The sequence below is a fragment of the Neltuma alba genome, unplaced genomic scaffold (assembly GCF_004799145.2).
Source record: "Neltuma alba isolate B1F8T4 unplaced genomic scaffold, ASM479914v2 tig00012014_pilon, whole genome shotgun sequence".
NCBI lineage: Eukaryota > Viridiplantae > Streptophyta > Magnoliopsida > Fabales > Fabaceae > Neltuma > Neltuma alba.
Window position 1 is genome coordinate 897440 of NW_021636585.1, and position 20913 is coordinate 918352.

General features: G+C 33.3%; 4 protein-coding genes and 1 long non-coding RNA gene across 5 annotated transcripts; 4 read left to right on the plus strand and 1 right to left on the minus strand.

The window, feature by feature from the left end:
- Positions 1–812: 812 nt before the first annotated feature.
- On the plus strand, positions 813–2159 carry LOC114721255 (glucuronoxylan 4-O-methyltransferase 1-like). The gene has a single exon (XM_028907088.1). The coding sequence runs from the start codon at positions 987–989 to the stop codon at positions 1881–1883; it is 897 nt and encodes a 298-aa protein (XP_028762921.1). The 5' UTR covers positions 813–986; the 3' UTR covers positions 1884–2159.
- Positions 2160–3611: 1452 nt separating this feature from the next.
- Positions 3612–6916, plus strand: LOC114721224 (ras-related protein RABD1). The gene is made up of 8 exons (XM_028907049.1): positions 3612–3698; positions 3811–3883; positions 4018–4065; positions 4186–4233; positions 4800–4871; positions 4984–5139; positions 5572–5675; positions 6626–6916. Exons 1-8 carry the CDS (start codon positions 3685–3687, stop codon positions 6717–6719), a joined length of 609 nt encoding a protein of 202 aa, XP_028762882.1. The 5' UTR covers positions 3612–3684; the 3' UTR covers positions 6720–6916.
- Positions 6917–8571: 1655 nt separating this feature from the next.
- LOC114721223 (ras-related protein RABA2a) lies at positions 8572–10845 on the minus strand. Its single transcript, XM_028907048.1, has 3 exons — positions 10773–10845; positions 10503–10678; positions 8572–9229 (listed from the first exon to the last, which is right to left on the minus strand). The coding sequence occupies exons 2-3, from the start codon at positions 10665–10667 to the stop codon at positions 8750–8752; spliced, it is 645 nt and encodes a 214-aa protein (XP_028762881.1). The 5' UTR covers positions 10668–10678; positions 10773–10845; the 3' UTR covers positions 8572–8749.
- A 3273-nt stretch (positions 10846–14118) lies between these two features.
- LOC114721221 (elongation factor 1-gamma-like) lies at positions 14119–17549 on the plus strand. The gene is made up of 8 exons (XM_028907047.1): positions 14119–14222; positions 14463–14513; positions 15180–15332; positions 15422–15482; positions 15577–15629; positions 15790–15891; positions 16305–16818; positions 16960–17549. Exons 2-8 carry the CDS (start codon positions 14505–14507, stop codon positions 17337–17339), a joined length of 1272 nt encoding a protein of 423 aa, XP_028762880.1. The 5' UTR covers positions 14119–14222; positions 14463–14504; the 3' UTR covers positions 17340–17549.
- A 1410-nt stretch (positions 17550–18959) lies between these two features.
- On the plus strand, positions 18960–20023 carry LOC114721265 (uncharacterized). The gene is made up of 2 exons (XR_003738049.1): positions 18960–19109; positions 19987–20023. It is a non-coding gene; the product is annotated as an uncharacterized LOC114721265 (long non-coding RNA).
- Positions 20024–20913: the final 890 nt, after the last annotated feature.

A 20913-nucleotide genomic window follows, 5' to 3' on the forward strand; every position in this document is an offset into this window, starting at 1 on the left:
TTTAAATATTTGGTTTAGATCAAACTAAGTATTTCTTTTAATCTGATGAGATTTTTTTTTCTCAGGATAAATTCCATTTCATTAATATAAAAAAAATATACAGCCACATATAATCATCATTAAATTTTCAATTTTTAATAAAATTTTTAAACAATGTAAAGTAAGGATTAAATTAAAAACCAAAAGACTGAAGATCAAAATCTTAATTTAGAATTCAACGCAAATTCTCATTAAAGAATACCAAACTTCTTTTATTATAATCATAATGAATCATTTATATAAATTTATGAATATATAGAATATCTTCATACACATATATGGTGGGAAAAGAAGGATCCAATAACACAAGTGCGAGTAGTATTAATACCATTCGTGAGAATGTCAAAAATTTAGATTTTAGTTATTACAATTAATTTTTAGGAAATATGAATAAAACTACTCTTCAACTGTCACCATATAAATTCAAACATTATTCATTAATCACAATTAAGTTAATTTTTTTAATGCTTAAGTTCAAAGTTTATTAATTATTTTAATTTGACTTGTTGCGCCCATTCATCTCAGCCCAAGTTAGATTTTGTTTGTAAGCCACGCCAAAGGAAAACACAGATCAACAAATAAATACTTTAACGTGAGAACTCAAAACTACAGACATAGTATAAAATGGAAGCTTCACCAAACTTGCAGATCCAACAACCTCAACCGTTTTGCTTCATCAGAAATTCTGGTAGCTCCTTTGTCTGCGTCAAATATATTATCCTCTCTGCATGATTTTTCCTTCTCTTCATGTCCAAGCATCAGAAATTAATCAATCACTCTCTCATCCTCTTCTTCTCCTCCAACCTTTACCTTATAACTTGACCTCTCTGCAAAATCAATCCCATTCCACATCCATACCAAAACTCATTCAACTTCTTCTTCATTCTTGCTTTCTCTTGAGATTTCTTACCCAGTTCTGGGAATCTGTAATTAGGTAGTATTGAAGTATGAGGCCTAAATCCCATCAAACCCTCAACGTCAAGCTTCTGGTTCTAGGGCTTTTGGTAGCATTTTTCTTCATCTTAGTTTTATGGCCAAACTACTCTCCTTCCAACCAACAAGCCATGTCTCCAAGTTCATCAAAGGCGTCATCATCTTTTCTAACCCTTGAAACTTCAAATCATGACAATGGCAGCACAAAAGAAGATTGTTCCCTTTCTTGCAACAAGATCCCTCCTTCCTTAGCCAAAGCTCTCATCCATTACTCAACCTCAACCATAACCCCACAACAAACATCCAAAGAAATCTCAGTGACAGAAAGAGTTCTAGAAAAGAAATCACCCTGCAACTTCTTAGTCTTTGGCCTGGGCCATGACAGCCTCATGTGGAGCTCCCTCAACCACGGTGGCCGGACTGTTTTCCTTGAGGAAGACGACGCGTGGATCGAGCAAATCCGGCGCAGGTTCCCCGGCCTCGAGTCCTACCATGTCACCTATGACAGCAAGGTGAATGAAGCTGACAACCTGATGGAAGTAGGAAAAGGACCAGAATGTACAGCAGTGGGAGATACTAGGTACTCCATGTGCCAACTTGCATTGAAGGGATTGCCCAGTGAGATCTATGAGATAAAATGGGATTTGATAATGGTGGATGCACCAACTGGGTATTATGAGGAAGCTCCTGGGAGGATGACTGCTATATATACTGCTGGAATGATGGCTAGGAACAGAGAAAGTGGAGAAACTGATGTGTTTGTTCATGATGTGAATAGAGAAGTTGAAGATAAGTTTTCTAGGGCTTTCTTGTGTGACAAGTATATGAAGAAACAAGAAGGAAGGTTAAGGCACTTCAGAATTCCTAGTCACAGGGATGACCTGGATAAGCCATTTTGTCCTCAGGATTAAAATTCATTAGTTTCATTTCTTTCTTTTAAAACTCTCATGTCTTTGGAATAATATTCTCTCCTGGTCATTGTCTCTTGTGCTTTAGTGAGTTTTAGTGAACTTGAAGGGAAGTGGAGAGATTTTGAGCCTCATGTTTTGCATATATAGTTTACATATATTCATTATAGCCAAATATATAAATAAAGAGATCCTTTTGGTGATTCTGATTCCTTTGATTTTGTAAGTTTTGTTGTGGATTCATGGATTAATAAGAATATATAAGCTGCTGAACTTTTTAATGATCCTTTTTATATATTACCTTCGGTTTTATATATAAGGAGTTTTTTTTAGGGACAACCCGCTCCTATTTGTAAGAGAGATAATATTCTATCTGAAATTTGTAATTTCATTTTTTTTTCTTGTCCCCATTATTTATCATTCAGTGTACTCATTCTCCATAAATATAGATTTTTCTAATTTAAACAAAAGTTACATTTCTGCTTCTTTTTTTTTCATCTTCCATAGTTATTGTTTTAAATTAATTTTTTAAAATAAAATAATAGTACTCATATTGAATTTGAGACTAATATGAGAAGCATATTTGTTGTTGGGAGGGCTATCCTTTAAAGACTCGTTTAGACAGCTTATAAGCTGTTTTTCAATAATAATTTATAAAATATGAGACAAGTATGAAAAAAAAAAATTGTTAGGGGATTTTTGCTGTTTTTTTTTGTTTTTAATAAAAAGGACGAGATCAAAATCATTTAGCATATCAACGTATTTGATGCCCACCTTTTAATTTGTCGTGTAATTAGTAATTGCACCGAAATTATAATTTGGTGATGTCATCCATAAGCTTTTCGGCATTTCGCCTCTAGATTGATTGGGGCCGGGGCCCGGAAGGGGATATCTTTAACAAACTACCAAATTTACCCTTACCTAAAACGTTTATTTCAAAAGCGTTAATATAATTTTTAATCCTTTAAATTTGTCCTCATTTTTATTTTAATTTCTCAAATTTTAAATTATAGATTTTAGTCTCTCTAAGAACAAAATAGTCTATATTTTTATTGAATTATAGAAACTAATATTTTAAATAAAAAGAAATTTGAAAGACCAAAACCTATAATTTGAAATTTGAGAAACTAAAATCAAAATTAGAGTAAACTTGAAGGACCAAAAAATTATATTAACTCATTTCAAAATTAAGTGAATTTAAATGACTAAGATGTGCAGATGATTATTTAATCGCTAATTTTGTTACGTTACTGTTCATACCAAGAAGCTTTAGCTATACTTCTGTTGACTTGAATCCCTCTTTTCATACCAAAAGATGTCAAATAAAAATATGAAGCAACATATAATTTATTTTCAATTGGTGTAAAAAAAAAACTAGTTTCAAAAAAAGTAAGCGAGCCACAGCCTACCAGGGGGTGTTAGAATGTTTCAAAATTACTCTAAAAAAAATATTTTTATATATTTATTTTATGCATGGTAAAATCACTGGTTTCCAGTTTTCACCCCCTCTGCAAATGAACAAGACAACACGCATGTTGCCCGCGCGTGAACCGCCAAGATATATTCAAGAGCGGGAATGGCCTTAACTGTAATTGCACTGCGAAAATAAAAGAAATTATTTAATTGAGATAAATTCTTTCAAGGTAGAATCATTGTATTTGACTGATGATGAGGTGAGGGACAGCACCATTTCGTCGCTTTTCTTTCTTCTTTCGTTTCTTCTTCCTTTAGAGGTCGCGGAGAGAAAGCCCAAGGAGGAAGTAAACACAGGAGACGTCACTTATTTCGATCATAAACAACCCCAATGAGCAACGAATAGTAAGTTAGCCCCTTTCCCTCCAAAGACTTTTTCTTTTCCTGTTTATTTTCTCTGGAATTGTTTGTGTGAAATTTCTTTTTTTTTTTTTTTGCGTTTTTGGCTTGATTTCAGCGATTACCTGTTCAAGCTTCTGCTAATCGGGGACTCCTCGGTTGGAAAATCTTGCTTGCTTCTCAGATTTGCTGTGAGTTGACTTTGTTGGTGCATTTTTGTTATACTGTCACCCATTTTGCTTAATTTGGGTTATTCTGCGGAGCGAGACATTGTTTCAAGTTAATGGTTGGTTAATTTTATTTCATTGCTCACTATAATTTTCAGGATGACTCGTATGTGGACAGCTACATAAGCACCATTGGGGTTGATTTCGTAAGTATCATTCTCTGCTTTATTAATTACATTTCTGATAATTTTTTCTTTTTCTTTTTCTTAATTTATATTCAGATATTTTCATGGTTGAAAAGCAGCAACTTCCTTTTTTCTTTTCAGAAAATCAGAACTGTGGAGCTGGAAGGGAAAACAGTCAAGCTGCAGATTGTGAGTAGAAACTGTGGCCTTTATCATACGTGCTCTTCATTTAATAAGATTTTGTATTATGACTAACTATGTGGCTTATATGATATCTAGGCATGTCTCATCCTATATGATGTTGTGTAGCCATAGGATCATATTCGTTGTACCAAGTTTAAGGAAGTGATGTAACTTTTAATCCTGTCTAATAAAATATGAAAAGTAGCGTGTATTTTACTTCACTGTTTAGAACATTTATGCTTCAAAACCATGCAAATTAGGGCTATGATTTCCCAAAATACTGCATTTAAAGCTGCAAATTTCATTTAATATACACCCATATCATCTGATTTTGATAGAATATGCAGAGGGGATCTGGAGATAATTTTCCATTCATGGTTTGTCCAACTGCATTTTTCTCTTCATTGTCATGGTTTCACAGAAGCAACTTGGTTGTGTAATTCAGTTTAAGCATTTGGTGTAACCTTATTAAAACAGGCTTCTAATTTGCTTCCTAATATATTCCAAAGCCTAATCTAGTAAATTTTTAATTAGAAGTGATGAATCTGACACTCTGTCCTTTTCGTTTTTAGTGGGATACTGCCGGACAAGAGAGATTCAGAACCATAACAAGTAGTTATTATAGGGGAGCTCATGGAATAATTGTAAGTGGCTCTGTTCTATCGTCATTAAACTGTGAGGAATATAATAAAGACTTTGTCTCAGCAGCAAAATCTATCAAACTTTTGAATTATATATGGTTTGAGATTGCAACAGATTGTCTATGATGTTACTGAGATGGAGAGCTTCAACAATGTCAAGCAGTGGTTGAATGAAATTGATAGATATGCTAATGACAGTGTCTGCAAGCTTCTTGTTGGTAACAAATGCGACCTAGTTGATAACAAGGTTGTTGACACGCAGACAGCTAAGGTAAATGTGACTGTTGGATTGTAATTTCACAATTTTTTTATGTCAAATTCAACCTAACGTCAGGCATCTGCTCATACATGTTTGCTTTCTATATTTTCATTGTTTTATATTAGTTTTCTGTTTCTGTCTGTTCTAGCCGTTTCCTGTTGATCTTGTTATAAATTGTAACATCTTGACAATGCGATGTATAAGTTCAAACTTGGTAATATTTGTTTATATATGCAAATGGGTTAGTTTGATGGCTACCTAACACGAGGCATAGAGTGAAATTGTCTGATTTTTGCTTGATGGTAGGGATCAAATGCGATTAGCAGTGGAAACTCAGGCAACAAATAAAATTTTGTTAGTTTTGAACGTACCAAAAGAGAAAGAAATTAATTAAGGTGTTGCTTATCTAACATGATTTCTTCATATCTATGGGTTTAATTACAGGCATTTGCTGATGAACTTGGTATCCCTTTCCTCGAGACAAGTGCTAAAGACTCAATCAATGTGGAGCAGGCCTTCTTAACCATGACGGCTGAGATTAAGAAGAAGTATTTTTTCTTCCCACTTCCCTTGTTTCTCAATGATTTAGATATTGATCAATTCACAGATAATGAATACTATGATTTAGGTTTTTGTTTGATTTGTTTTGCCCTCCTGCCCTTTTCCTCTTGGTTGAAGTTAAAGATTATCTCCAATTGAAAAGTTTAATAATATAACAAGTGTAAGCCCTTACTTTTTATGACAATTTTAATTTCTGCATTCCCATGTTGCAGCCATTCTCACATGTTGCCTGTGTGATGGGAGTTTATTGTTGTTAGAATCATTAAATTCACTTTGTAATATATAATGTAACTGAGGAAAAATTGAATGATGTAATTGTGATGTTTGAAGTCAAGTGTTTACTTTTTTATATAACTCCTTGCTGTTTCTAGATTTTATTTATTGGCTGCATATTAGGTACAGAGTGATTATATTCTGATCACTTCATTACTTCAAAAGCAATTAACTATCTCGTGTACCCTTTTGTCTGATGAGTTGGTCAACAAGTTCTTCAATAAATATATAATCAGTGGATGAAATTTTTTGCAAGTGACAATTCTGTAATAATCTTAAACCATAAGAAGTATCCAAATTGAATCCTCCACATTCATGAATTTATGCATTTGGAGAGAGACCAATACAAGAGAATGGGATTATGTTTGGACTTCACATTATATTATTACACTCATCTACTCTCTTTTTCTTTATCTCTCTGGATGGGCTTTGTTTATTTTGTGAATGTAAAAGATCTGAATTGGAAAAGAATCCGACATGTTTTTGTTAGAGATTGACATCAAACATGTACATAAATTTTTGTCCTTTCATGACTTAATAAAGTGCTTTAACGTTAGTTGAGACAGGACTCCTATCACATACTTTATATATCGTAAAGTCATTTTTAAAATTATGGTTTGGTTTCCACCCAAACACCACTTTAGTGTACTTTTTGTGATTGCAGGATGGGAAGCCAACCAACAACAGGTGGCAAGTCAACAGGAACTGTTGAGATGAAGGGACAGCCAATCCAGCAGAAGAGCAACTGCTGTGGTTAAATCACAAAACATCTGTGTATTTTCTACTTTCCTTTCATATTATGTTAATATAATATAACCTGTTGGCTCTCTTGATATGGATCATTTTCTCTGTAACCGTTGAACCATGGTCTGTTTTAATAGTCTTTTAAACGTAGTTCTGATGAACCCTTGAAAATTTAGAATTAAATCTCAGCAATTTCCTGCAGGCGTCTTTTGTTTTTGGTACCTAACTTTGCATCTACTGGCATCTTTTACTGAATTTAATATTTTATACAAGCATGCCCTTATACGTTCCAAAGGGGCAAAAAAAAAAAAAATTGACACAAAAGGCTTATTGTGTTGCGTATGGGTTCACTTCTGCAGCTGTCTTTCTTTCTTTGTTTTTTTTTTTTGGGAAATTGGGGGAAGGTCCCAATTGAAATTTTATTTATGAGAAAAATCTAGTAAGTTTTTATCTAAAGGAAGTACTAGTATTCTGCAAAAGTTGTACATACGGAGTACCAATACTTTAACTTAGTTCATTTTCACCAATACAATTTTTTTATGGGAGAAATTTTTCCCCAAATTTTTTTTTTGCTTTTTATATATATTTTTAAAAATGTATTATATGTTATAACTTTCATGACAATGAACAATCTGCATTGCTGCTTTACAGTCTGTTTGAGCCATTGGCCCCCATGAATTAACCAAGCAATGCGAGGTAGTCCTTGCTTCTGGTTATTTAAAATAATACTATATCTTTAATTATGAAATTAATATAATTAAAGGTAACGATTAGATATCGTTAAAAAAATAGTGGTATACACCTTCAAAAAGTGAATGGGACAATGAACAAGCAAGAGTTTCATCTCTCAAAGCGTGATCACCAAGATAAAAAAATGTAATTCTCCTCAGTAGAATATGGACTATATTTTCTTAATTTTTTATGCCTGGTGATTTGAACTTTAAATTAAAATTAGCTGAAATCCTGATTCTTTATAACATTGACCTTTCTTTTTTCGGTGAAATGTAACGTTGACCTTTGCATGAGTCATTTAGTTGATGAATTTTTGGAGAACCTAAACATACGAGAAAAAAGTTATGAGTATAATTTGGTACCCAAAATTCAAAATATCTAATGTCAAATTCATAGTTTATACGGCGACGCCATTTTATGTAATATTTCTGAAATTTTGACGTTATGATGAAATAATTTCTTAGAAATTTGCAATCATCATGACCATCCAATATCTTAGAAAATATATGATTTAAGATATCAGTGCGCCCTTAATTCTCCAAGAAATAATTTGCCAACCCACTCCAAACGATACAATATATAGATACCTGTACGTGTGTAGGTCTGCATATGTTGATTCATTAATTCTTTCCATCCCCGTCATAACAGATCTCTTGCTTATTCTCTTACACAAACAGATGTAATAAAAATCTAATAATGTAATTTTAGTTAGGTGTTTAACGAACCCATTTATTATATTCTTATGGACTGGCTAGTACCAAACATTTAAAAATAACACTTCTATCCTAAATAGATACAAAGGCTAGTTTATGGTTAATTTTAATCATAGTTTAATCATAAATACGAAGTCTCTGTTCATTTTGTTTATTTATCACATTTATCATTTTCTTCTAAACCAATTTATATAACTTATAAATTAATATATAATATAATGTGACACAAAAGTAGTTTAAAAAATCAAATCACATTTGTTATAATTAATTAATTTATCGAACTTTCTTAATCAAGTCAAATTAATTGATTCTTACGACCAAAGGAGTATTAAACTTTTGTCCTTTTTCTTTTATGTTGTCCAAGTAAACTCCAGGTTCAAATAGCTGCACCTAAATTCCGCGTCCTTGAGACAGAGACAAATCGCAATGCGCAAAACAACCGTAAGAAATCATTATAAAACTTTGTAACAACAAAATATTGTTCCAAAAGAATGATAAACAAAACAAGCAAATTTAACAACCCACATGTGATATAATGATAGTATGATACTGGAAAACCGAGAAAGGTGTAGGGAAAACTAATGCAAGTTACAATTACTTCAAGAAGATGTACAGCAAGGCTTCTTTGCTGGCTCAGCTCCCCCAACTGTTATAGTCTTCCCTTCTTTAACAGAAGAAGGCGCAGGCTCACCAGAAGACAGTGACTTCTTGCTGATGATGCGGTATATCTCTGCAAGAATCGTCTGAAAAGCCTTCTCAACATTGGTAGCTTCAAGAGCAGACGTCTCGATGAACGAAAGGCCTTCTTTCTCGGCGTAACTCTGGGCATCTTCCGTGGCAACAGCTCGAAGATGCTTCAGATCTGTCTTGTTCCCAATCAACATGATCACAATGTTAGCATCAGCATGGTCCCTAAGCTCCTTTAGCCAACGGCTAACGTTCTCGAATGTTGTAGGTTTTGTTACGTCATAGACCAGAAGAGCTCCAAGAGCACCACGATAGTAGGCACTGGTTATTGCTCTGTATCGTTCCTGTCCCGCAGTATCCCATATTTGAGCTTTGATGGTTCTTCCCTCAACCTGGACATCCATGTCAGCACTTTTCAGTGCACGGAAAATTTTAGAAATTACGAAGATATCACAAACTGATTCTACAAAACTTTCACTATAAATCACTCAAGACAATTTTGTAGCCAGCAATCAGACTAAAAGGGCATTAAAAAATAGAAAACCAAAAGTGCAGACTTTTACAATCAAGAGACACAAAACTTGGTGACTACCCACAGTTCCTCTCTGGATGCCTCTATTGGCATCAAGGCATCATCTCTAACAGATTACTCAGCTATCTTGTTTCAATGAATAATGAGTGTATTAAATATTAATGCATTCTCATTCATTATTCTACAATAATACACCTACCAAGACAAGTTGAATGCAATCATCAAACAAAAATGTAAATACATTTCTCACAATCATAATCATAGTTCCAGAAAATTGGGGAATAAAATATAAACACAACTGACTGCAGGCCATTGATGTGCTATAGCTTGATAGGAATTACTCTTTCACTGACCAAGTATGATCCGTTAAAACCATACCAAGACACTATGGCAATTAAGTAAGGATTAAATTTAGACCGGAGATTTTTCTTTCTTTCTTTCTTTCTTTCTTTCTTTTTTGGGTTGGGGGGGGGGGGGTGGATATTGAGAAGCATCAGGAAAATGAAAACTCGGGCATCAAACCTCAATGCCCCTTAACCTACGGGCTGTTGGAATAAACTAAGATTTCAAAGAATAAGAAATGAGTATCACGTGGTGGCCCCAATCTCACTGCAACTTCTATAGAAGCAAAATGAATTTATCGATTATCAGTGACAAACAATTAGCACTTCATGGTTCAAGTATTAGATGATGCAATAAGAGTGAAAATTAGAAAAGGACCGATCAAGATATCAGTGAAAAATATGATATTCAAAAGCATCACTCCGGGTAGCAAAGCAAAATTTGAAAAGCATTCACTTTAAATTCAGAACATAACCCAGTTCCCAGGACCCAAATCAAATGTTACACTCGTATTGACAATCCAAGAAGCGAACAGTTAAAGTAAGAAAACAGATCTGGGACAAACCCAGTTTATTTAAAAAAAAAAAAAATCAGACTTAGATCCGATACGATTCCGAATAGAGCCAAAACTTGACAGGCATGAGATCAAACACACACAGACAGTCTGTTTAAACCATTCATTTCCATGCTGAATTCTTAAGCACAGATCAGATGGAAAATAGAGTCGCCGTTAGTACTGCCATAACTATCACCCTGAATGAGATAGAGAAGGAGAGAACAGAGAGAAAGACCTCTAGGGTACGAGTGGCGAATTCAACACCAATGGTGGACTTGGACTCCAAGCAAAATTCATTGCGGGTGAATCGCGAAAGGAGATTGGACTTCCCAACACCCGAATCACCGATTAAGACCACCTTGAACAAATAATCGTATTCTTCGTCGGGTCTCCTCGCCATTTTCTGTCTCCCTATAAGGAAAAAATCGCCTTTTTATAGCAAATTCAGAAAATTAAGCGAACAAAAATGGAAGGAAAAAAAAATAAAAACTTAAAGCGCTCGTACCCTGGGAAATCGGACGCGAGAGGAAGAAGAAAGAAGATGCGAGTCAGAGAAAAATCAATGAAATTGAAAACGAACCTCTGGATTTATGCAATGTTGGCCTGAGTAGTGTGAGTGGAAGTGAGAGTATTACAGCAGCATTATGACTAAAATGCCCTTCTAGTTTTCACGGATCTGGCATCGCAAATCGCAAATCGCAATTACCCTTATAGAAAAATTTTAACTAATTCTGTTTTCCACGTCGAAATCTCCGACGAAAGCAAGAATCAAGCAAAGACAAATTTTGTCAGACATGAATATCTTAATAAACCAGGTCAAAATTAAAGACTCGAGTAGGTGAAAAAACGTCTTGTAGTTGTTAGCTTGGAAATACGAACATTAATTAAATATAGATAATAAATATGTAACAAAAATTATTTTTCAAAAAAAAATTTATTTATTGGGTAAAAATACAATTTTACTTTGATCTTATTTTTTAATGGTATAATTTTACCCCTAATTTTTTTATTAACTTATAAAAACAATTGCTTGCCCTTATCCCAAAATTTGTATCTTGAAGGGTTAATTTAATTTTTAATTTCTTAAATTTATTCTTATTTTGATTTTAGTATTTTAAATTTCAAACAATAAGTTTTGATTTTTATTAAATTATATGAACTAATGATTTAAATGAAAAGAAACTTGAGAGACCAAAACCTAGAGTTTAAAATTTGAGGGACTAGAAATTATACTACCTCCGGTCCTTAATATAAACCCTTATTTAACATTTATTTTGATTCTAAATATAAGATCCAATCCTTTATCTCTCATATTTATGCATTTTTTTTCAAAATAATCCTTTTAACAATGATAGTTATAATTAATGCACTTAATTAGCAAAGATATTTTCGGAAAGATAACATATATTTATTATAAATAACTAACTTCTTTTCTTAATTTCGTCAAATTATTCAATTAACTCTTATAATTAGGATCGGAGGTAATATTAACTTAACTTGAATTAGGATTGGGGGAAGTCTTTTAAATATGATTTACTTTCTCTTAGTGTTTTTCTTTAGAAAATGACAAAAAAAGAATCTAGAAATTTTGAAATTCCAATTCAAGTACCTAGCACTTCAAATATTAGGAGAGGAAGTTATACTTGATTTGGTATCTTGCAGATATAGTTAAATAATTAAAATGTCCTTTTTCAAAAAAGTTTAGTGAACTGGTAATAACAAGTGTTCAACAATAAATGATAAGAAATTTACTTACAATGACAAGTTATTTACTAACAAATTGTGAATTAACAATAACAAATATTGAATAAAAAATGACAAGAAATTTATTAATAGTGACAAGTTTGAAACAAGAGTATTTTAGTTATTTAACTTTATTTTCAAAATATCAGATCAGGCCTCACTTCCTCCTCTGAGTTTTGAATTGTTAATTACCTGAATTAGAATTTCATAATTTCCAGGTTTTTGTTTTCATTTTTCTTTCTTGAAGAATCAAGCTCATGCTTGCTTTTGTATTGCGGTAAAAAGGGATAGTTGACCCCTCGACGGGAGTATGAGTGATTGCGTCCCTAGGAAGATCAAGCAACCATCTGACGCCCCAAGCCAGCGAAGACACATACCCTTGCTATTTTAAGTTGGCATGTTTGGTTTCATATTATAAATCATCCAACCCAACCAAACACCTCTTAATTTCACCATTTTTTTTTTCGCCAATCTTGATTTCACCATATGTAATTATACATTTGAAGAGATATTAAAAATCCAGCCAACAGTATGCGGAAAAAAAAAGGTGTAGTATATGATTAAAAAATAGTTAATACAATTTTTGGTCCCTTAAATTTACTCTCATTTTAGTTTTAGTATTTCAAGTTTTAAATAATAGGTTTTTGTTTATCAAGCTTTTTACTATTGCAAACATGATCCCTATAGTTTAATAAAAATTTAAACCATTTTGTTCTTGAGGGACCAAAACGTATAGTTTGAAACTTGAAGAATCAAAATCAAAATGAAGATAAATTTATAGTACCATAAACTATATTAAACCTTGAAAAAATAATAGTGTAATCATAATACGTAACTCCTATGTAAACTCGCTTTTTTTAATGGCTTTTCCCCATTTAATGGAGAAACCACAACAATTGTAAATTATTGGATCCACCTTGATTATTCAAATTCAATAATTTTTAAAAAATGAAAATTATTTTGTCTCATTAAAAGCTATCTAAATAATTCAAAGTTTCAATGAAGACAGCAAAGAAAAGCTAACCACTGGCATGGATTAAACCTTTGTAAATGTGGTTTTTATGTCAACTATATTTATGTTTGTACATGTTCTTATAAAAAGCTAGTTTGATTATCCATCTAAATCTTTTGGCTTTAATGCCTATCCAATCAGAATTTTTGGACTCAAATTGCCTCTTGATGTGATTTTGGGGTTACAAAAGCCAATCAAGCTCTCGTGACAAGAAATCGAATTGTTTTTTCCACTCTAACCAAACCTTCCATTTGGTATCATAAAATCACTTGATCCCTTCTATTCAAATAAGACTGGAATTATTTCGAAAGTAGAATTATTTGGATGTGATGTGGTTTTTTTTTTGGGCAAATTTGCGTAATATTTGACATTTTCATTAGGAAAAAACTTACATTAAATTTTTTTATACGCATTATGTCATGTTCTTCAATTATGTATGACTATGTGTTTTTTTATTGATGTGAATTTATAATTAAATATTATTAAATACTAACATTTTAAAAATAAGGTTCACAGTTACGTGTAATTAAATAACTTGACGTAATTAATATAAGGAATTTAAGTATTATACTTTTTATTATTAATTTAAAATGAGTAAAATGCACTGATCTCACCTCCAATTTAACTTAATTATGAAAAATCTCTTTTCTATTTTTAAAATCCACACAAATCTCATAAGATCAATATTTTTTTTTAACCTTTACCTTAAAATCACAATTACGGAAAACAAACTTTCTTTCATTCCTTTGACCCAACCATCATTACGTCAGAAGTTTGGAACAAAACAATCCGTATTTAATGTAAATTTGGTTTGTTAAAATTTTAACATTTCTAGTCATATTTTTAGAATTTTAAATTATATACATTTATTTGTTTAATATTTTTTTTAACTTCAAATATAGAAATTGGCTGAAATAATATTTCAGACATATTGTGACAAATAGTAAAATAAAACTATATTAAATTTCTTTGTTCTAATTTCAACATCCATTTTTTCGCTTTCGTTTTTAAACGTAAAAAATCATTTCTCCCCCACTCGCCCACTAAGCAACGGAATAAAACCACGTGAGGCCACCGTTCTGCCTTCTCCCACTCCCTTTACGATCAAAAACCCTAGCTTGCCGTATTATACTTGCGTTGTCTTGCTCTTGCTTCCTTCACACAGTTGCTGCGCTTGTGCTTCAGGAGAACGTTCGCATTGTAAGATCTCTCTAGTTTCCTAATCTTACTATCTGTTCATTTCTGATGACTGGCTTGCTGTGTATACTGTGTTCGTTTTCATTGAAAAAGAATAAGGTCTATATACGAGTTGAATTTTGTTCTTTTCGCTTATTTTCTGAATGAGACTGGAAAAAAAAAGTCATTTTTCTGTTGCCAAGTTGCTTTTGTAGATTGATCGGTTTTTTTTTTTTTTTTTTTCCTCGTGGCTTTGGTGATCAGATCTTGAATTAGAGGAGGAGCGGTACGTTTTCCCGTGAAGCCATGGCGCTGGTAAATTTCATTCAATTCTAATAATTTCTCTGGGACACAAACAATGAGATGATCATGGGGAAATTACATCAATTGAACTCTGTCGGGAATATGGAGGGTTTCTTGCATGCTTGTATAAGTGCATCAGCATGCTTGTATATTCGTGCTCTGGGATATACTTTACTATGTTGTTTAAAGCCGGGTGAACCGTGATGCATTGTAATTTCAATCTGTTATGGAATTAACGCTGATTTGGTTCTCTATCTCTCGGGAACGTTTGGAAAAATAATGGAAAGTAAACAATACACCTTCACGTGTTGGTGTCACGCAATGTAAAGGATGCGTTTTCCTTCCAATACTTAGTTTCATCAAAGAAGAGTAAGCATTCATATGTGGATAAGCTATCAAATGACCCTTTTTGGCTCCACCTACATGAATATATTTACAATAAAAGAAAGGGGATAGAGGTAAATAAGGTGTTTTTGCATTTCTTACTCTTCATTTCCATCCAACAATCGAGGAATTACTCATCTTCACATGCTTAATAATTTTGCCACCAATTTCTTGTAGGAGTTGCATAGTATCACTTTTCTTCGTTGCAAACTAATATTGGCTTGTTTTGGAACTTTGATGGCTAAACTTTTTAATGAATCTCTGCCTGTTGTTTATTTTGTTGTTTATGCCCAGATCCTGTACCCTGGGAGGAACACAAGCAAAAATGGTTATAAGGCACTTATTGCAGCAGAGTATGTGGGTGTGCAACTTAAAGTGTCCGAAGATTTTGAGATGGGTGTCTCTAATAAAACTCCTGAGTTTCTGAAGATGAACCCTATTGGCAAGGCATGCTACTTGTATTTCTCTCTGCAATAAAGAAATTTTTTACTTTAGCTTGAACTTATTTGAGAATTTGAGATGCATTATCTTTACAGGTTCCTGTTTTGGAAACCCCAGATGGTCCGATATTTGAGAGCAATGCAATTGCACGCTATGGTATGATTTCATTCACTGTACATTCTTTCAACTTTTTAATAGTGTTAGTTTATGTCTATATATATATATATATATATATTTTTTTTTGCTGCAGTTGCTCGCTTGAAGGCTGACAGTCCTCTATTCGGATGCTCTCCCATTGATTATGTAAGCTTCTCTAATTCTTTTCCATCATTCACTTGTTGGGGTCTCTGTTGTATCCCACCCTCTTATGAAGTGTGCAGAAGACCTCTAGTTCTAGAATGATGTTGCATGCATCACTAAGTGCATTTTTGCTTATATCTGATCATTTATCTTAATGAATCAGGGTCACATCGAACAATGGATTGATTTTTCTTCATTGGAGATTGATGCTAATCTTCGAATTTGGTTCATACCAAGAATGGGATATACTCCATACCTTGCCCCGGTAGGTTGTGTTACTGTTAATAGTTTCGCTCTGTTTATTTGCCTCAGAATATGTTATGAAGTCTGTATTCTTAGGAATTGGTTTTAATTCCATTATATAATCCACGTGTCATTATACTTTTCAACAGTTCCTGTTATCCTGTGGAAAATCCTTGTAAAATTTATTCACCAACGAACTTCAGCTCAGCACTGAATACACAAGTGTAGTTAAGTGTGCTGTTGAAATTATAGGGATAGTTAGCTGTGCTGTAGAAATGTTACAGCTAAATGATGAATTCTCATGTTCATTCTTATTGTTGACATGAAAATGGTGGTTTGTGTTTTCAAGCCCCCCCCCCTTTTTGGGTTATCTCCTTTAATTTTGTGCTGCCCAGGTATTTTATTTGCCTAATCTCTTAACGTTTCTGGATGAAGGTTGAGGAGGCTGCAATTTCTGCATTGAAAAGAGCATTGGGTGCTTTGAACACTCACCTTGCCTCAAATACTTACCTGGTTGGTCATTCTGTGACCCTGGCTGACATCATCATGACATGCAATTTGTTTTTTGGTTTCAATTGTCTCATGACCAAGAGCTTCACCTCAGAGTTTCCTCATGTTGAGAGATACTTCTGGACCTTGGTCAACCAGCCAAAATTCAAAAAAATTTTAGGCGAGGTCAAGCAGACTGAAGCTGTTCCTCCTATTCAATCTGCAAAGAAGCCTTCTCAGACCAAAGAATCGGCTAAACAGAAGGGAAAGGATGAACCAAAGAAAGAGACCAAGAAAGAGGCTCCAAAAGCAGAAAAACCTGCAGATGCAGAAGAGGAGGCGCCAAAGCCCAAACCCAAGAATCCCCTTGACCTCCTTCCTCCAAGTAAGATGATATTGGATGAGTGGAAAAGACTCTACTCAAACACTAAAACCAACTTCCGTGAGGTTGCAATCAAAGGTATGAACTCTATTTAACAAATTTAATGCTATTAAACATACAAGTTTAGCTATGTTTCAAAATTTCTAATATAAGCTGCCTAGTTCTAGAGACACTAAGGTGCAATATTATTTGTAAGATCTAATGTTATCCTTGTTGCAGGATTTTGGGACATGTATGATCCTGAGGGATACTCTCTTTGGTTCTGTGATTACAAATACAACAATGAGAATACTGTTTCCTTTGTGACCATGAACAAGGTTGGTGGATTTCTTCAGAGGATGGATCTGGCCCGCAAGTATGCATTTGGGAAGATGCTTGTGATCGGTTCAGAACCACCATTCAAGGTGAAGGGATTATGGCTATTCCGTGGGCAAGAAATCCCCCAATTTGTGATTGATGAGTGCTATGACATGGAGCTCTACGAATGGACTAAGGTTGACATATCAGATGAAGCTCAAAAGGAGCGTGTCAATCAGATGATTGAAGATTATGAGCCTTTTGAGGGACAGCCTCTTCTGGATGCCAAATGCTTCAAGTGAACCACCAATCCCTTGTTGAAAGGGTATGTTTTTGTCATGTTTCCTTGACTTTGGTAGAATTAATTATTTCGTTTTCCAGTTAAAAGCGAATCCTTGGCTGTACTTAGCTTGAGAAACAGTGTTATTCAACTGCTTGATATTGCAATTACTACAATTTTGACTGCAGGGATACAATGAGGTTAACAAGAACTTATAAATTCTAAATATAAATCTGAATCCACTGTAGTTAGTAAAGATAATTTCCCCCTTTTATAAAAGGAAAGTAAAAGAAAAGCCTTTGCTGTACAAAACCTATTGTCACTATCCTGAAAATTTCGGGAAGTGGCTCATGCTGGCAGAATCTTCTGCATGGCGGCTTTGCACATTGCATCTCTCACCCTATTTGTTACCAAAATAAATAAATCGACGACGTCTTTTAGTGTTCACCGTGGCGTGTTTTACGGACTCGTAATTCGTCTAAATAATATCGAAAGGTTCATTTTTATTGAGAAAAATAAAAGGATACGAAAAAAAAAGGTTTTTTTTTTCAATGAAAAAAAACTAGATTTAGGGAGGTTTATAATTTATTATGACATGGATTGGACGTTTGTAGCCAGTTTTAAAATTATTTACATGGTTATTCAAACATACGGCTTTTAAAGCAATTACATATCAATCAATAAACACAAACGAGCAAATAATTGCATTATTTATAATTATAATTTATAGTGATTTATTTTAGGGATTTTGCGTAACGCATGATATTATAATCCTTTTTTGGCGGTTTGAAAATAGAGTTTGAGACGTTTTGTTAACAGGATATTTAAGACAAGCTATTTATTTTGTTTCGTTAACAAGATATTTAAATCAGCTTGTCTTGTAATTTTTTTTCAAAAAAAGGAATACAATGAAACTTGTGGTATAAAAAGAATAATAAATTTTAGTCCATCCACCTTACTTATGGATTTGGTTTCTGAAATTTAATTTAATTTTATTAATAAAAGTTTAAAATCTCATAATCGGATACAATTAGTTTTTGTAGTGTTATTTTTTGTTCAACCCGGAAGAATTATACATGATTATAAGTTTTTAACATAATAAAAGTTAAACAAGCTAAAGATATCAAAAGTTTGATGATCAGAAAGAGTTAATCAGACTAGATTTGGCGGGTTTATTTAATCATTTGCATCGATTTCTTTTTAAAAAATATTTATTTATGTTAGGATTTCTTACAATTTTTAATAATTGTATTTAATGATATTGATATTGGGATATTGTTTTTTTACCTGAATACTTATGATCTAATGACTTTCCACCGAGAGATTTAATAAAAAATAAAAAATAAAAGCTAAAATGTAAAATACATAATAATATTTCGTATTAATTTTATCTAATAATTTTAAAATACTTTTTTATGTAAATTATTTATTTTCTACCCTATTTCAGTTTATGTAATTAATTCTCACAGAATGATATAAAATAAAATATAATTCTCGTAAAAGTTTTTCTGCGTTTCTTTCCAGACTAGTAAACAAGAGAATGGGGGTCTTCCGGTCAAAAAACAAAAACAAAAAACAAGAGAATGGGGTCCACCGAGCCAAACATCAAAAACGAGTAAACAAATTGTCAAAATAAATTTTTATCGAATTTGAGAGAGCTTTGAGAAATCCATTGACGCGTTGCTCAAAGTCCGCGATCTCTCCAGACGCGCAGAAATGAGTGCAATTTCCCGAAGCAGATCGCTCAATTTCTTCATATTTTTCCTTTCGTGCTCCTTACAATTCATCCTAGGTTTGCCCCCCCATCTCTGCTCGTTTTTTTATCGCAATTCTTGAGCTTTTCGTTTGATTTGACTCGATATTCATTTGATTTGTAGCTTTATTTGGGTTGGCATGTTGCTTCTCTGTTTTATGTCCGTGTTTATTGATCAAAATTCATATTCACTGTAGTTCTTAGGGCTAGTTAATTTCCTTTTAATAGATGCATAAGCTGTGCCAATATTTTCAGTTGCTTTTTGAGAAATTTTCTGGCCGTTTTCTTATATCTAAGAAAGACTGGAAATGTATAAATGAAACTATGATGCCGATGACTGTCGACAGTGATTTCGTGCTTTTGGATGATGGCATCTATAACCCACCTCTGGTTGTGCAAAATAGGCTACTTGATTGGCCGTGTACAAAATTTTGATGGATGAATTTGGTTTGTCTTGTGTTTATCTGTTATTTGGACGAATTGTTTTTCTTAGTATTCGATGTAATCAAAGTACATGCTTCTTAAAAGGCAAAATTTTGAAGCTTTAAATCATTCTATGACTGCTGAAGCTCGAACTCCTACTTGATATGCTTGATATGTGTATTATTTTAGGCTTTAGCAATAAGCACCCCGGCATAATTTTAGGACATTGACTCTTTCCCGATTATAACTTCAGTGGTGGACCTTATTTGCGGACGTGATTATTATTTCTTGATCATGTTCCACTACATGGGTTGAAAACTTGTACTACTTTCAGATTGCACTGATTATGTTAAATTTCAGTTTGTATTTTCCTTCACGTTAGTTGGTGTGAGAACTATGGTTATGCTCTTCAGTCAAATCCTTTGCGCTTTTTCTTTCTCTCAGACTTGTGCAGATCCGCACCATCTGATTTCTAGGGTATTTTTTTCTTCAGGCGTTTCTGATGATTCATCTGGTGCCAATGATAAGCCTAAAAGAAAGGGTTCTACGGTTGCCATTATAGTGATCGCACTTGTGGTAGTTTTGCTGTTCTTTTTTTGCCTGTTTAAGTTGTGGCAGAAGAAGAAAAGAGAAGAGCAATATGCTCGCCTTTTGAAATTGTTTGAAGAGGATGATGAGTTAGAGCTTGAGCTTGGCATCAGGGAGTGACCTCTGAAGTTCAAAATCTTGCGATGATTGTATTTGAGGTTGGTCTTCATTCATAGTTTAACTTTTTGTTTTCCCTGCTGACTGGAACATGAAGACCATGCGTACTTTCTTTAGTTTCATTGCTTGGCTAGCCATTGGCGAACCGATAGAAAAATCTTCCAATCATTAAAAATAAAAAATAAAAAAATGCAAACCTGGAATTCTTCCTTTGGTATTTGATGAACTAACTAACCTCTAAAATTACATCGTTGGACCGTAAGAAAAAAATTCTGAACCTACATCAAGCTTTTTGCTATCCATAACCAATCTATGCAGCCGACAAACCTTTTCACTAATGAACATCAATTGCCTCTACTGTACAAAGTTACCTTTTCATGATATTAATGTTCTCCTTTTACTTCATGTTGACACTGAATTCTCTAATCAGGATAAAGTCCGCAAAGATGCAATATCTGCTAACACTTGAATCATGATTTTTTTTAATTTTTGGGTTCTTTTGGATGATGTATCCATTTGATAATTATGCCATATCAATTTCCATTTTCTTTACGTGCAGGTGTTGGTGGTTGTGCTCATTTGAAAATTTTGCTTCTTGCGTAGTCAAGATGGATAGTGTGTTCCATGATGAGGTTAGGATTTGAAAAGTTTGTAATGATATTCAATGATTTTTTCATAGATAGATATATGTTATTTAATTTCTTATACGGTTTGG

Bases quoted from the DNA above. Each gene is read 5' to 3' on its own strand.
- LOC114721255 (XM_028907088.1), top strand. From the start codon at position 987: ATGAGGCCTAAATCCCATCAAACCCTCAACGTCAAGCTTCTGGTTCTA.
- LOC114721224 (XM_028907049.1), top strand. The intron at 3,884-4,017 runs GTGAGTTGACTT...TATAATTTTCAG, and splicing joins GCTTGCTTCTCAGATTTGCT to GATGACTCGTATGTGGACAG. The intron at 5,676-6,625 runs GTATTTTTTCTT...TTGTGATTGCAG, and splicing joins ACGGCTGAGATTAAGAAGAA to GATGGGAAGCCAACCAACAA.
- LOC114721223 (XM_028907048.1), bottom strand. From the start codon at position 10,667: ATGGCGAGGAGACCCGACGAAGAATACGATTATTTGTTCAAGGTGGTC. The intron at 9,230-10,502 runs GTCTTTCTCTCT...ATGGATGTCCAG, and splicing joins TCGCCACTCGTACCCTAGAG to GTTGAGGGAAGAACCATCAA.
- LOC114721221 (XM_028907047.1), top strand. The intron at 15,333-15,421 runs GCATGCTACTTG...TTATCTTTACAG, and splicing joins AGATGAACCCTATTGGCAAG to GTTCCTGTTTTGGAAACCCC. The intron at 15,483-15,576 runs GTATGATTTCAT...TTTTTGCTGCAG, and splicing joins CAATGCAATTGCACGCTATG to TTGCTCGCTTGAAGGCTGAC.